Raw genomic sequence first — 15,518 nt, 5'->3', positions numbered from 1 at the left:
GTGCGTTGGAATGTACTTCAGGGCCCCATTGACTGGTCACGCCCGGTAATGGTGAACTATAACTATCGGACGGATAACACTTCCATCTCGTGAATCATACCAATAGCTTAGACAAGGGTATCTGGCTACCTCTATCCCAATATACAATCTCCTACAATAGATGACATGCCCATTCATGTCAGAACCACACAGTGCTCTAGTTTGCGGTACAGGTGTTGCAGCCCTAAGTCACGTGTGGAGGACAGTCGGTTCACGTGAGAAATCCTGTTCGAGTGAAATTTTTAGAGTTCGATCGTGTAATTTTCCCTGCTTCCCATTTTTTTTCTACCCAACTTGACTAAGGGAAAGTACGTCTTGTTGTAATCAGCAAACACGCAAACAAAGTCACTTTCACTCACTCAATTACCAAACGTTGCTTTAAGCCATTCTTGGAACCTCGCTTAAGAATACCCGAGTGTACTTGGCTTTCCCGTTTTGTTTCTTTGTCTTTCCCTGTGTTTTTTGCGTACTTGTTTCCGTGCTTTTCGAAGCCATCTGCATTTACAAACGCGGTATACGAGTTTACCGTGACGATCACCACTTTGGGCACCGTGAATCACGAGACCCGACAATTAGAGCACATTCATTTGATTGAAGATGTCTGACTCTGATGACGATATTGCTCTTTCAAAGAGAGCCAGAGGTGAGTATAAGGATCCGGCGATAGCCTTTTTTCCCCTATGTTCCAGAGACTAACCCAGTATTATTTGAAGTCAAAGATGAGGACTTTTCCGTAGACGTCTCATCGCAGAACTCACGTGGCGTAACTGCCGCTGATAGTGATGATGAAGCGTTGGTTACTGTGTCACGGAAGACAAAGAAAAGCAAAGCTCCTAAGCGCGCTGCTACGAATGGTGACTCCAAACAGCCGCCAAAGAAGAAACTGAAGAGCTCATCCACAACCTCAAAGAAAACAGCACCTTCGAAGAGTCAGGTCAAGAAAGAGGTGAAGAAGGAGGGAACGCCCACTCCTGCTAGGGAGGGCACACCAAAGGAAGAGGATGGTGATGGTGATGATGGTATCTATAAATGGTGGGAAAATCAACAAGATGACGATTCCATCAAATGGGAAACTCTTGAACATAATGGTGTCATTTTCCCTCCTGAATATGAGCCTTTGCCAACCCACGTGAAGATGTTCTACGATGGTAAGCCTGTGAATTTGCCTCCAGCTGCGGAGGAAGTTGCTGGCTTCTACGCTGCGATGCTAGAGACTGATCACGCAAAGAATCCAACTTTCCAGAAGAACTTCTTCAAGGACTTCCTCAAGGTCTTGGAAGAAAGCGGTGGATGCAATGCTAGCATCACTGACTTTGACAAGTGTGATTTTACAAAGATGTTTAACTACTTTGAAGCTAAAAAGGAAGAAAAGAAGAACATGACAGCTGCTGAAAAGAAGAAGATCAAAGCTGAAAAGGAAAAATTCGAAGAGCCTTATAAGACGTGTCTGTTGAACGGGAGAAAAGAGCAAGTTGGTAACTTTAGAGTTGAACCACCGGGTCTTTTCAGAGGTCGTGGTGCACATCCCAAAACTGGTAAGCTCAAGAGAAGAGTTTACCCTGAAGATATCATCCTCAACCTTGGCAAAGATGCCAAAATTCCAGATCCGCCTCCAGGACATTCATGGGGTGAAGTGAGACATGACAATACTGTGTCATGGCTAGCTATGTGGAGAGAAAACATCTCCAACAGTGTGAAGTACGTCAGATTTGCTGCTAATTCTTCTCTTAAAGGTATGAGTGATTACAAGAAGTTCGAGAAGGCAAGAGAGCTGAAGAACCACATCGAAAGAATCAGAAAGGACTACCGTGTCATGTTGAAGGATCAACTTATGCTAAATAGACAGATCGCCACTGCAACGTATTTAATCGATGTGTTTGCTCTTAGAGCTGGTGGTGAAAAATCGGATGATGAAGCAGATACTGTGGGTTGTTGTTCTCTTAGATTTGAACACATAACACTGAGTCCTCCAAACACTGTGATCTTTGATTTCTTGGGTAAAGATTCCATCAGATTCTATCAAGAAGTTGAAGTAGATTTACAAGTTTTCAAGAACTTGAAGATCTTTAAGCGCCCTCCAAAAGTTCCAGGTGATGATCTTTTCGATAGAATTGATCCAAGTGTTTTGAATAAGCATTTCCAAAAGTACATGCCAGGGTTAACGGCCAAAGTGTTCCGTACTTATAACGCTTCCAAGACCATGCAAGACCAGTTGGATCTGATTCCAAACGAAGGTACACCAAATGAAAAGGTTGTCAAGTTCAACGCTGCTAACAGAACCGTGGCAATCTTGTGTAATCACCAGCGTACCGTGTCTAAAGGCCATGAAACTGCTATGCAAAAAATCAACGATAAGCTCAAGGAGATGATGTGGCAAAAGATCAGGCTTAAGAAGATGATGCTACAGCTTGACTCAAAGCTGAAGAAGAAGAAACCAAAGTATTTCGAGGAGTTGGAAGATTTAACTCGTGAAGATGAGGCCACCATTCATAAGAACTTGATTGCCAGAGAGCATGAGAAGTACGAAAAGAAGTTCAAGCGAGAAAACGATAAAAGAGCTGAGAACAAGGAGGAGCTTTTGCCAAAGTCTCAGCTAAAAGAGTGGAACAATAAGGTCAAGGAGCTGGAAAAGCAGTACGCAAAGGAATTGAAGAGTGGTAAACCCGTTGTTCCTGACAATGCCACGCTGGAGAAACTAGAGGCGCAGGTTGAAAAGCTCGAACAGAGAATCGCAAATACCATGCTGCAAATGAAAGACAAAGAGGATAACTCTCAGGTCGCCTTGAGTACTTCCAAGATCAACTACATCGACCCAAGATTATCGGTAATGTTCTGTAAAAAGTACGATGTTCCTATCGAGAAGGTCTTCACGAAGACCCTGAGAGAGAAGTTCAAATGGGCCATCGAGTCTGTTGACGAGAATTGGAGGTTTTAACACGCGTTTGCTTGGTGTCCCATCTTATTACATAAGCCAGAACTCATTTCCACGGTGTGCTATACATGAACCGGTGTGTAGTTCTCTAACATTTCTCCCTCCTTCGATACGCGTCATCTGACATTGGCGAATGATTTTTTCGCCTTCTTTTCATTCTTTATGCGGTCAGATCCACGCGTTTTGCTGTTTCGTGATACATCGAAAAACGCGTTTCTCTTGCAGGTTCGTGTACCTTTGAATGCACATTTCATAGACATCTCACCAGAATCATAGTCCCTACGCCTTCTCGGTCTGCTAACCTTGTAAGCTTGACTGCCTTAGCAGGCTTACGATGAAATTGGATTATATTCTCCTTTTTTGCTTGACGTTCTTTCCCTCTTTCTGCCACCTATAGTGTTGTAGCCAAGCAGTCTAAGCAGCAGTTTGAACAGTTCCACGATGGTTATCAGAACGGTGTTAGTTACAGACCATGTGGTCAAGGCTGCGAGCTCGGCCAACACAACCATAAGCACAGTGGAGTCTACAAGCTCGATGCCAATAATTACAGCAACTTCTTCCAGTACGAGTGTCTCCTCCTTGTCATCATCATCAACAACGTCTTTCGTGGTGCAGGTACCTGAAGGTAAGAACCCGTTTATTCAATCATACACGCTGCCCTCTCAGCTGGTCTTCATCGTTGTTGGTGCTGTTCTGGGGGCGTTCTTCATCAGTATTATACTTGCCAGGATGATTATCTGGCACAGATCGAGCAATAAGGCAAAGAAGGCTCATCCTTTCATCGTCAACTCCCTCCCGGACCCGGATCCATCCTTGTTCCACGACAAGAAGAGCATCGCGCCGTCCATATACTCGCTCAACTCCTCCAGCACAATCAACGTGCTTGGCTCGGTCTCTACTGAAGACCTCCTGGTCAACAGTGGTGCCCAGGGAAGATCTTACAGGACGGCTCTGGCAAGAGCTTCAAGAAGCTCTCTGTTTATATCTCCTACTGAGATGATTGCACTGGCAGACTATGACAAGCCAGATGATTCATACCTTAGCTGGGATAACTCGCCTATAGAGTCACCGCACACAGCCAACTTCACCTTACAATCAACGCCATCAACGCTGGATCCTGAGAAGGATGCCGGTAACATCGCAGGGCACATGTGGAAGACTACAGGGACGCCAAAGAGACCACCAAGCGTACACATGGAGATGATGTTTGATGATGATCTCAAAGACATCATCAACTCATCAAACAGTTCGGATAACAGTTCGATTGAGGACCTAAACGAAAAGGTATAACATATCAGTCGATGATCACGTTAGATAATGGAGAATCCATGTGTGTTATATGTTGCATAAATAAGATATGAAGTGGAAGGGAATAAATATAAATAAATATATGGGTGACTGATGTCAATAAATAGTGATAATACGGTGATTGGTTGAAATCTCTTTAACGATCAACCTCACCAAACACAAGATCCATGGTACCAATAATTGCAACAGCATCGGCAAGGAAGTGACCTCTGGCAATGTGGTCAAACGCACCCAAGTGAGCGAAACCTGGTGCTCTGATTTTACACTTGTATGGTCTCTCAGAACCATCGCTGACAAGATATACACCCATCTCACCCTTTGGAGCCTCAATTGGGACATATGTCTCACCTTGTGGTACAGCATAACCCTTACTGAAGAGCAAGAAGTGATGGATAAGGGCCTCCATATCTTCTTTCATCAATGCTCTTGGTGGAGGGGAGATCTTGTAGTCCTCCACTTTGACAGGACCTGGTGGCATATCATTGCAACACTGCTCAATGATTCTCAAGGACTGTCTGAACTCAGCCATACGGACTAGGTAACGGTCATAACAGTCACCGTTGAGACCAACTGGAATATCAAAGTCAACCAAGTCATATGCATCGTATGGCTGAGCCTTACGGACGTCGTATGGGATACCTGAACCTCTGAGCATGACACCTGAACAACCGTAGTTCATGGCCTCCTCTGCAGTCAGAATACCAATACCAATGGTTCTCTGCTTCCAGATTCTGTTGTCGGTCAATAGTTCTTCGGTTTCATCAATACGGTCACCGAACTGTGTAGCCCACATGTAAATGTCATCCAACAAACCTTGTGGGATATCCTGGGAAACACCACCTGGTCTAAAGTAGGCAGCGTGCAATCTAGCACCAGAAACACGCTCATAGTACTCCATAAGCTTTTCACGCTCCTCGAACCCCCACAAGAAAGGCGTCAAGGCACCAACATCCATCGCGTGGGACAAGATGGACATCAAGTGGTTCAAGATTCTGGTGATTTCACCGAAAAGGGTTCTAATGTACTTGGCTCTGATTGGAACCTCGATGTTCAGCAGCTTTTCAGTGGCCAAAGCAAAGGACAACTCGTTGGTCATCATGGACACATAATCAAGACGGTCAAAGTATGGCAAAGCCTGCAAATAAGTCTTGGACTCGATGAGCTTCTCGGTACCTCTGTGAAGCAGACCGATATGAGGATCAGCCCTGATGATCTCCTCACCGTGCAACTCGAGAATCAATCTCAACACACCGTGAGCAGCAGGGTGCTGAGGACCAAAATTCACGGTAAAGTGTCTAATCTTAGACTTGTCCTCCTTACCACTCTCCATGTAGTCTCTTGTGTCCTCATCGTACAAATCCAGGTCCTCCAAAAGCTGGGTAGGCTGGTAGGTTCCCAGCGGGTTGTTGATACTCTCCTTGTCGATCTCATGAGGAGTTGGCTGGTGGCGTGGGGGATGGTAGGCATCAAACTCACTCAACTGCGACACTCTTGAAGTGGAAAACTGCTGACAAGAACGCACGCAAGGCGACTTCCAGGCAGTTCCAGCGAGTCTTCTGATGTTCTCACGGGTCAGGTTGACTCTCAGAGAATGGCGAAACATCTTTTGGGGGAATCTATACGAAGCAGTTGTTTCCGTTGTTGTTTGTTTATTGTGCTTCGTTAAGGGATTTTCCCCTTAAAATTTCGGACGTTTTCTTTGGCTGGAAAACTTTACGGTTTGCGCACTACATCACCACATCCGTACACCTCGGCCTTTTATTGCCTCAAGCTGGTTTTGGATAGCATAGAATCCATCTACGTGTACTGGTCAATGACACTGGCAGGCTTGGAATACTGGCCCGTGGGCGTGTAGTGAACTTCGTCGAGTCCGAAAGCACTCGGCCCACCGATCTGTAGCGCCCTCTCGGTGTCTGTCCATAGGTTACTTGGTGATAGGGCCAGGACCACTACCAAGATGCCATATCTGTAGTCTGGCGTCCCGACGGCCTCGCCGGTTTCTGAGTCAATGACAGAGATCAGGTCTGGAACCGAGGCCACAACCTCTCCGTCGATTGTAGCGTAGATGTTTTCATTCTGGAACTGTACCTTCATGGTGTGGGCTTCATTCTCAATGATAACCTCACCAAACACATAGCCTTTCCGAACTTTCTTCTCAACGCCCACGATCTTTCCTTGGAACAGTTGCACGGCAGCGTTCTGTCCTAGACATTCGACTATGCGAGTCGAAACGTTCCCCAAGTCTGCATTTTGTTTGGCAATGCATACTGCCCGCCCAATCCTCCATGCCAATGATACACTGTTCCTGACGAGCACTCGATTGACATTCTTCACCTCCGTTACCAATCCCACAAAGAGACCAAGCTCACTCAAGATCGCTCGTATGACATCTTCAGCAGACTTGTTTGACTTTGTATTTTTAATCAGAATGTCGTTGCCATTGCCATCACTTATAGCACATGGAGAGAAGCATGGGTACTCGCTACACACATTGGGGGTGATTTGCCAGATCATTGGATATGCTCTCCCCATAAGATCACCATCAATGATCTTGATTCCAAGCTCTGCGCCGAGTAGTAAGGCTTGGAACCCGTTCCCTCCTCCGATTTCCAACCCTAGAACGCTATCAACGTTGTTACTGAAGCTCAACATCTTGTAAGCCGTCATGATCTCAGATCCCTGAATACGTTCATTCGCAACGGTTGGCGAGCCAACAAATCCCACGCTGATAGAATTGTAATCCTTCTCCATATCTGCATCAACAACTGTCATCCGATAGCCACGTTGTAATAGGATTTTGGCTGATAAGTATTGGGCATACGGGTCTCCGCCACCACCACATCCTAAGATATACGTGCCAATTCTCAAGAACTCCAAGTCCGTGGTGCTCAGATTCCACTCTTTATTAATCACAGACGGTTTATATCTCCTATAATCAACAGTTGGCTCTTTCATTCTCAACTCAGGAACATGTTTGTTGGTCACTGGAACGGACTCTGGTACATAAACATCATCGTCCAAGTTGACTGTGATCTGCTTCAATCTCTTATAATCAACATCAGCTATAGCTTTGACTTCAAACCTGTGCATATTTGTGTATGGGATCTCCTCTTCGGCAATGTCAATGATTCTGATGGTGTCCTCCATGGCTCCCTTAGTGATGGCTCTTGCAACAGCTTCTTTTTTAAGCTTCTCAATCATTGCATCCTTGTTATCAATGCTACCAAACGACTGGGCAATCGAGCTGATCTTGCCAATAGCAGCACCTATTGCATTGGCCACGGCAAAGAATTCTGGTCTCCGAACTTCAGAAGCACCTCTAATGTTAGAAGGTAGGATGAACGACCCACCACCGACAAGAAGCACTGGAATGTCTTCCGGGGACGTTTTCATACGATCAACAACTTTCTCAACAGTTTCAACAACTTTACACCGGTAATGGTGAACGATGTGCTTTGCAACTTTCCCTCTAACTCTCTCAGGATCACCAAACGCATAGATATTGGAAGAGTGATCTTCCTCCTCAAGTTGCGCACATATGGCAACGTCAGAAGCAGTGAGAGTATCTCCTCCTCCAACAACAGACCTTGTCAAATCGCTTCCTATTGAGTCAGGACCAATGCTCACGTCGTTGTTTTCTGTAATCCGAACTATTGATCCTCCACCGAGCCCAACGCTCTCTACTTGAGGCATCGCCAACCTTGTCTTGACACCCCCGATAAATGAGAAAGATGATGTCTTACGTGGATAGCCAGACTCCAAGAGGAGCCCCACGTCTGTCGTAGTACCGCCAACATCAACCACGATGACCTTCTGGCCTTCAAGGCTCCCCAGGAGGAAAGAGGCTCCTCTCATCGAATTCGTCGTACCAGAGGAGAACGTTCGGATGGGAACCTTCAGGGCCTCCGGCACTGTAAGCACAGTCCCATCGTTCTGTGTGAGCAAGATCGGTGCCTCGATCTGTGTCTCTCTCACCGCTTTCGCAAACGCTCTAATCATCCTCGTGGAATACCGCTTGACCGAAGCATTCAGAATGCTCAGGTTCTCACGCTCCAGGTACCCAACCCCGCTGAGCTCATGTGAGACGACAACGCTGACATCTCCAAGCTCCTCTGTCAGCAAGGAAGCAACGGCTTGCTCTTGTTGTGAGAACACCGGAGAGAACACACCAGTGACGACAATGGCCTTGAGCCCCAGGTCTCTGATCCTACGGGCGTGCTCAACAACCTCGGACTCGTCCAGCCGTTCGATCTGCTCCCCACCAACGTGATAGCCACCCTTCAGATATCCGACGTAGCCCTTTATCACATCCGCCAGGTCTCTGGGGAAGTCTGTGAACGGCGGTACGCTGTGTGAGTAAGGCCCACAAAGCCTCAATACAGCAACTCTAGCCAACTTGGAGCAATCTCGCTCCACCACGGCATTTATGAAATGTGTGGTCCCGATGGTGACGCTGAGCACGTCCGTTTTCACCACGCTGGTCTGTGATTGGAACAGCGCTTCGACTGATTGCTCAATCGCTTCCGCAGCGCTGGCCGATGTCACCTGCTTGCTCCAGCTGATAACAGACTCACCAACCGTGGCTCTGGTTGGATCTAACAGCACCGAGTCGGTGTTTGTGCCACCGACATCCACGCCAATCACATACGACATCGTTATGTAACTCTTCTCTTACAACGGCACTCGGGTCGGTGGACTTCACCGACACCAGCCTCCACACCCTCACCGCCCCTTTAAAAGCATCTCCTCACAGTGGAGCAAGCTGTTGATCCTGGTGAGGATTATAGTTAAGCTTCGTTGCTGGCCCATAAACCCGGGCCGCAGATACGCACACCTATGCAAAGTGGCGCCGGCCGGTCCTAAAACCCTCCACCGCCATCTTCCCACCAAAAGAGGAAAACGCCGATACCACACTGGCCTGTTCGTCCTCTCTGCCTGTTGCATGGGCCCAACCGTGTTGCTCCTTGCAGCGAGCTTGCTGTGCTTTCGAGTTGGGAGATGGGGTCATTGTGCTAAGGACGATTCGTGATAGATCTCGGGACAGCAATCATGCACTTCCAGGGCTTCAGGTGTTGAAGCACCGTCAGCTGGGAGATGTCGTTTTGCACGGATGTGAAAAGGCATAAAGCTTAGTGTAGGGGCGTTTGAAGGTTTGGGCTGTTCATGCACAAGGCTGCAAAGCAGAGAAGTGGGCCATAGCGAGATAACTAAGACAACTGGAAGCACTGGGGTCACTGGAAAGGTTTGAAAGGTTGACACAACTGCCACTTCAGCTGGGAATCGCCGCCAGCACCCGGTTGGGCTTAGAGAGTGTCGTCACGGCTTTGGTCAAGCGCAAAAGATTTATGGCGAAGCGTGCAACACACGCCCAATCTACAAGGATCAGCATGTGACGAAATAATAGTGCACAGGGCCCGTATGTCTGAATGCACAGATATGATGTGTCTTTGCTATACGTGAGTTGCTTCACAACACTTTGTATCCTGAGAACTCATTGTAGTATAAGTTGTTCAATTCGTCGATACCTTCCTCGCCAATTTCATTCCAAAACCCTTCCAGAAGGTTCAGAGGTGTGGTCTCTCGCCTGGTTGTAGCGTCTGCCTCAGGCGGATTATATGTTGTATAATTCCCATTGATTACCTGCTTTTCATGGTCTTGCTGCCTTCTGTCAGAACTGTTGGAAACACCAGCATTCTCAACAGTGGATGGCTTGTGAGTGTCCTCAAACTCCGAGATGATAATAGGGGTATTCCCTGTTGGCGGTGGAAGTATCACTTTCTTTCTTCTATGCGTTGACGGAGGTTTGATTCCTCCTGATTTCTCGGACTCTAGTGTTTTAAACCTTGGTAATGACTTTTCAAGCACTGTTTCATCAATCAAGACACCAATCTGGTTACGAGAGTTGTAACTTTCACGAGTTTCTTGTTCCTCATCTGTCTCTGATTGGGCGTTGTTCTTGTCATTTTGGTCAACAATAAAGGAAACGGTACATTTCTTCAAATAAGACTCTGTAATGACTTTCCCTCCAAACACATTGGAAACAATGTCTTTCTGATCATTCTCTAACTCAACTAGATTTTCATTTATGCTTTTCTTCAACGCCTCTAGGACCTTGAAGCTTTCCTTTAGTATCTCAGGCTTCAAGATAAACACATCATCACTCAATATCTTGAGATCACTCAACATTAAATCAATATCTGAATAAAGAGAAGCTTGCTCGACTCTGGATAGTTCTCTGCAAACCAGCAGCATCATAGATTGGATCACAGATCCTGTAAAACTCTGATGAATCTGAGGTAAAAATAGTGGGTTTCGTAAATCGTACACCATCCGAAGCTTTCTGTAAACTGTAAACAATGAACATGCTGTCGTTCTTGCAACTTCAGATGCAGCGTATATGCCATCCTGGAGGTAATTTTGATAAATTCTGAATCGATGGATGCAAATACAGGTATGCAGCATGTGATGTTGAAAATGGATTCTCGAGCCAAGAGTGTATGGCAATGTGCCATCTTTATCGAGTTCAAAAAACCACGATTTGTTGGTCTGACATAGCTCGATATCAACTTCCAGCAATCCCCTGAATATTTCATCGTTGATCAATTCCAAATTGTGCATATCTTTAGAACTGACCTGATGTTTCCTCTCAAAGATACCATTCATTATTTTCATCATCAATGCACGATAAATGTTGAAAGAGTTATCAGTCGGATGTTTCATTGATAATATTCTTATGGAATCTTCGTCAATATCTTCATCATTGGCATTTGAAGGAAATGGTACTGTTGATTTATATGACTTAATCAAGGGTTTTTTGCCTAGAGATAGTGCTCTATAAGTATCACAGCCACATATGTCCCACCATAGTCGACGTTTCATTTCAACTTGAAGAATGTTTGGATTATCCTTGTCATCCTTGTCCAATCCCATATCCAGCGCATGTTTGATTGCAGCATTCAAGAAATCATTCAACTGTTCTGATCTTTTTGTAGCGTAGAAGTATAATTGACACAACGAAAACCACTCTAGCATATACAAGTTGAACTCGGAAGGTGAACTGCGCAGTGCATCAGCATATTGAATGCATTCCCGTGATGCATCAAACCAAGTTTGATGAGAGCTTGCAATCTCTTCTGATGATATGTTGATTAAGCCCTTGGGGAGGTGAATGGCTGCAAGTCCCAAAACCATTAGTAGAGTTGCTAGCCATCCAATGTCAACATCATCTTTCCTACTCCAAAAGCTTTCCAATGATTTCTTAAAGCTTGGATGGTGGATTGGATGATAGATGTAGTCAATGTTTTGGAGGTAGAACTCCACGAGGAAATTGGTCTGGGTCTTTGAAGGTAGGAGTTTAACATACTTCTTCTTGAAGTCATTACTGGCCGAGTTTCTTCTTCGCTCATTATTAGGTGGCGTCGGTATCTGGGCATTAGTTGTTGGTTCGAGTTTCAATCTTGATGTTAGTAATGCAATCTCTTTCCTCTGTTGTGCATTCTTAACCTCCAAAGCTTTCAACCTTTTATTTTGCCAATCAATATGAGCCTGGGGTTGGTTGTTAGCCGAATCTGGTGCCGCTGTTGAAGATGGTATAGATGTGGATGCTGTACTGGATGGTGAGAGATGGTCTGTGTTCAGAGAACCCGGTACGTTCACCTGCTTGTTTGAAGAAGCATTATAGCCTTGCCGCGGAGATGTGTTGATATTCGTCTGAGAAATAGGTATTGGAACCGTCTGTGGAGCGTTCGAAGCGTCGAAGCTATGTCTCATATGGGGGAATGGTTGCGATACCTGTCTCTGTAAGGGTGGCTGGAACTGTTGCCGCTGATGGAGTTGATGATGATAGTTCTGTTGATGAGTACGGACATGCTCGTTATGGTTCACTGGGCTCCACGGTTGGCCGTGCGAGTTGTGCATATAACCAGCGTATTGGCCGGTGTATGGCATTAAAGGCTCGTTTATACCCTGGTGGTGTATCTCACTGGTACTCTGGGCCCTCTCAAAGGGTGGGAAAGGCCGCTCGTCCAACTTCGGTAGCTTCTGTGGTGGTGGTGCTTGTGGGATGGCATTGCTTGGGACAGAGTCCTGTGGAGGGACATGGAGCCTTCCAAAACTTGTGTTTGGAGCGGTACGTTCCTGAGCATTGTTGAGAGGTGTTGCTGGGTTAGCCAAACACTCGCCAATTCGTGTGTTACGTCCTGTCTTACACGTCGAGCAGGGGATTTGTAAATCACACTTCCTCTTCAATCTTCGACAAGGACCACAAGCATGCGACTTCTTGCCAGAGGGTCTCAACTGTCCAGCGATGTTCGATGCCATCGCTCTTGTCTGGAGAAGTTTGGGGCAATCCTCTGCTAAGTCAGAATCTCCTCAACGTGAACCAAAGCCGTGTACTTCTATGAACTGAGGGAGAGACAAAGAGAGAGAGAGAAAGATGCACACAGGAAGGAAACAGAACCCTAGACACTCTAAAGATTTCAAGGCTCAATGGAAGCCTAGTCCGCTAGCAGCAGGTGGAATAAAACTCGACAACCCTTAGAGGCGCAAATCGTCTGCCTGCCTGCCCAGGGTGGAGGCTCGAACTTTGTTTGCGGTGTACCGTAGGGCCGTTCAAACTCTGTCGACTCGACGTAATTTCAACTGGGAAAGGTCCTCCAGTATGGGTTTTAAGCAGTGAAGCGTACATGAGTTAGAACACGCAGGCTCAATCGTGCAAATTTGTGTTTTTCCTTTTTCCTCCTTCTGACCTAACAAACAGACTACGCCATGACAATTGGTCCTACAGAACATGGGTATAGTTATCTTATCAGACTTGAATTGTGCCTTATGGTTTACGGATATACGTGTGGATCTTGGAAATACCTGTGTTAACTGTGGCCTCGCTCAGGTCACATCACCGGCGCGCGCTGCTAAAACCGACTCGGTATAAGGTGCCTCTTTCTATGAACATTGGCACTGTTCATATCTCGGGAGCCGTGTGGAAAAAGCCGGTGGAAAATGTTGGGAACTGTCCCTATGGAACGCATGGAGGATGCATTGTGGGCTTAGGAGGCCTCTGTTTTAAGAACCGGCAATGGAATATTATCCGTGCAACCAGAGCATATCCCAGTTGTGCGTGTGTGTGTGTGTCTCCATTGGCACATCCGTCCACGTCTTTTCAGGTGAGGAGACTTGCGTAATAATATTCTTACGCAAGGTTATCTGATTAGGACCTACTGTCAAACTTGTCAGCGTGGCTATCTTCCAAGACTTGTTGGTAAGAGTAACATATGCTGTTAAGTGTGATTTCTTTTGGGAGGAAGAAGCTTGATCGCTCGGAGAGTCGGACGTTGCCCAGTGGCTTCACCCTCAAACCCTCCACGACGACCATACCGTGCATCTGAAGCCACTAATTAACTGGCAAGGCGTTGAGCTGTGCGATGAACAGCTCCGATGTATAAACCCATCATCGGAGAAACATCAGGTCATGGGCAAGAAGAGCGATGAAGACACATGTGGAGCGACGCTTGTCTGTCGATGAAGCATACGATCTGACACGTCAGTCCCACCAGCGTTATTACACGGTATGCGTTCCATTAGTTGTTCTGGTTGCGGTATCCTCTCCCGTGGTGGGGTGTGGTGCGCCGCTTGAATTATCCGTCTATCGTTAAGGGAATAAAATGAGTTCGTAGTGCTGTACTGTCGATCTGCCAAAAGAGAGTGTTAGGCAGCTCAGAACATGTACAGATGCTTAAAAGGCTCATCGGTCATGTGCGTATGTGCCTATTATGTATAAGGCGACTGGGATCAACAACAGCTCGCCTATCATTGGCTAGAACGCCAATAAGCACGGAAGTTTACAGCATATATTGATCTCCACGATATGGCTCGGAATGTGCATCAAACTTTCTTAAGTCTTCAAATGGCTGTTTTCAACAATATTAAACAGAGCTATTGGCTAGAAGTTCCGGAAGTGTGTAACTTTCATTATATTTTGCAAGGCTGTCATCGATCTGCATAATACTTACAACAACTGACAACAAGTGTGCATATGGTTAAATGATTGCAACACTTGTCACCCAGTATTTGAAGAGCCGTCCTAAAGTAACGCTGGAAGCCACTCCCTGTGACTACAGCTATGCCTGTGTACTTGAACCTTAGGGGAGATGAGTGTGTGCAAGCTTGGCTGGCAACTCGCTCGACATCCCGATACATTCATGGGCCTCTCCATAGTGGATCGGTAGACCCTTCAAAAGGAGCCTCGTTTTCAAAACAGGCCAGCAAGCTGTGATTCGAGCTCCGCAGTTGGATACTCCTGTGGTGGGTTTGGGATCTTAGCCCTCCACACTTCCTCGCCATTGACATATATCACAAACGTTGGCCACCACACAACATCGATGCTCTTTTGAACTTCCAACCCAGGCTCTGTTAACCCATTGATCTGGTAAAAGCGTGCTCCTGTGAAACGACTCGCTACTGATCTATATAAGGGGGCAACAACATCACATGGTCCGCAACGAGTTGAGTAGAAATCAAGCACCACAACCCGACTAGACCGCAGTGCATGTTGAAACTCCTCAAGATTCGATATCTCAGTCACAAAGCCGGCCTCTGTTCCAAAAGTCATTGTCAATCCTATTGATCTAATCCAGCTCCAGCTTTGGTTATAGTTCTTAGGTATACCTGGTGTGTTTCTGAGACAGATACAGGTCAACCTAGGAACAAATCTTTGGATCTCTTGTAAGCGTTGAAGCGAGGTTCTTCAATGCGAGTCGGAAAGTGAGAGACTGCTTCACACAGCACAGGAACAACAGCACAAAAGAAAGGTACACGCAGAGCTCATGTTCCTCACACCAAATACGTGGGTTACCCCTGAGTTTTTATACAGGAAAAGCCCTCTGTCATCGTTGTAAACACTCTGTTGCCCTTTTGGAAGTGGTGAGAGCCTCCGCTCAAAGTGCGGACATCGGAGCCAAGCGGAGGTTACCACTTTGGTAATGAGCCCGCAGCAAAACACTGTTGAAGGAGACGTCGCTGGATGTGTAAGCCAAGGTGTTTAGGCTTGTGTGAGTGACAATCCACCATTGTTGATCTGCTAATGTGTGCTTCTCCCGCCATAGTCCAACTGCAGTGTTACGCTGATGGTTGTGCGTACCCGTGTAATATACATCTATGTATATCTGTGTGCCACGGCTTCGTGATGAAATTATCCTATCACTTACAAAACAATTCAATACATCCTATGTTACAAGGGTTCAAT

At 46.3% G+C, this 15,518-nt stretch overlaps 6 protein-coding genes across 6 annotated transcripts; 2 read left to right on the top strand and 4 right to left on the bottom strand.

The window, feature by feature from the left end:
* Window positions 1-341: 341 nt before the first annotated feature.
* On the top strand, window positions 342-3,183 carry TOP1 (DNA topoisomerase 1). The gene is made up of 2 exons (XM_020217473.1): window positions 342-682; window positions 753-3,183. The coding sequence occupies exons 1-2, from the start codon at window positions 637-639 to the stop codon at window positions 2,972-2,974; spliced, it is 2,268 nt and encodes a 755-aa protein (XP_020072437.1). The 5' UTR covers window positions 342-636; the 3' UTR covers window positions 2,975-3,183.
* Window positions 3,184-3,412: 229 nt separating this feature from the next.
* Window positions 3,413-4,261, top strand: CSI2 (Csi2p; the record flags this gene model as incomplete). The annotated part of the gene is made up of 1 exon (XM_020213561.1): window positions 3,413-4,261. The coding sequence occupies one exon, from the start codon at window positions 3,413-3,415 to the stop codon at window positions 4,259-4,261; it is 849 nt and encodes a 282-aa protein (XP_020072436.1).
* Window positions 4,262-4,415: 154 nt separating this feature from the next.
* Window positions 4,416-5,609, bottom strand: CYBJADRAFT_123721 (NADH-quinone oxidoreductase subunit D; the record flags this gene model as incomplete). Its single annotated transcript, XM_020212495.1, has 1 exon — window positions 4,416-5,609. The coding sequence occupies one exon, from the start codon at window positions 5,607-5,609 to the stop codon at window positions 4,416-4,418; it is 1,194 nt and encodes a 397-aa protein (XP_020072435.1).
* Window positions 5,610-6,076: 467 nt separating this feature from the next.
* On the bottom strand, window positions 6,077-8,932 carry CYBJADRAFT_123802 (hydantoinase; the record flags this gene model as incomplete). Its single annotated transcript, XM_020212500.1, has 1 exon — window positions 6,077-8,932. One exon carries the CDS (start codon window positions 8,930-8,932, stop codon window positions 6,077-6,079), a length of 2,856 nt encoding a protein of 951 aa, XP_020072434.1.
* Window positions 8,933-9,745: 813 nt separating this feature from the next.
* Window positions 9,746-12,598, bottom strand: CYBJADRAFT_160817 (uncharacterized protein; the record flags this gene model as incomplete). The annotated part of the gene is made up of 1 exon (XM_020213560.1): window positions 9,746-12,598. One exon carries the CDS (start codon window positions 12,596-12,598, stop codon window positions 9,746-9,748), a length of 2,853 nt encoding a protein of 950 aa, XP_020072433.1.
* A 1,927-nt stretch (window positions 12,599-14,525) lies between these two features.
* On the bottom strand, window positions 14,526-14,885 carry CYBJADRAFT_123531 (thioredoxin family protein; the record flags this gene model as incomplete). The annotated part of the gene is made up of 1 exon (XM_020212488.1): window positions 14,526-14,885. One exon carries the CDS (start codon window positions 14,883-14,885, stop codon window positions 14,526-14,528), a length of 360 nt encoding a protein of 119 aa, XP_020072432.1.
* Between the last annotated feature and the right edge of the window lie 633 nt (window positions 14,886-15,518).

This window comes from Cyberlindnera jadinii, assembly GCF_001661405.1.
Source record: "Cyberlindnera jadinii NRRL Y-1542 unplaced genomic scaffold CYBJAscaffold_2, whole genome shotgun sequence".
In the NCBI taxonomy this organism is placed as follows: domain Eukaryota; kingdom Fungi; phylum Ascomycota; class Saccharomycetes; order Phaffomycetales; family Wickerhamomycetaceae; genus Williopsis; species Williopsis jadinii.
Note: the sequence above shows the minus strand (reverse complement) of the source record. Positions and strands in the feature narration are given on the sequence as shown.

Coding starts and splice junctions, on each gene's coding strand:
- TOP1 (XM_020217473.1), top strand. CDS start 637: ATGTCTGACTCTGATGACGATATTGCTCTTTCAAAGAGAGCCAGAG. Junction 683..752: donor TCTTTCAAAGAGAGCCAGAG/GTGAGTATAAGG, acceptor TATTATTTGAAG/TCAAAGATGAGGACTTTTCC.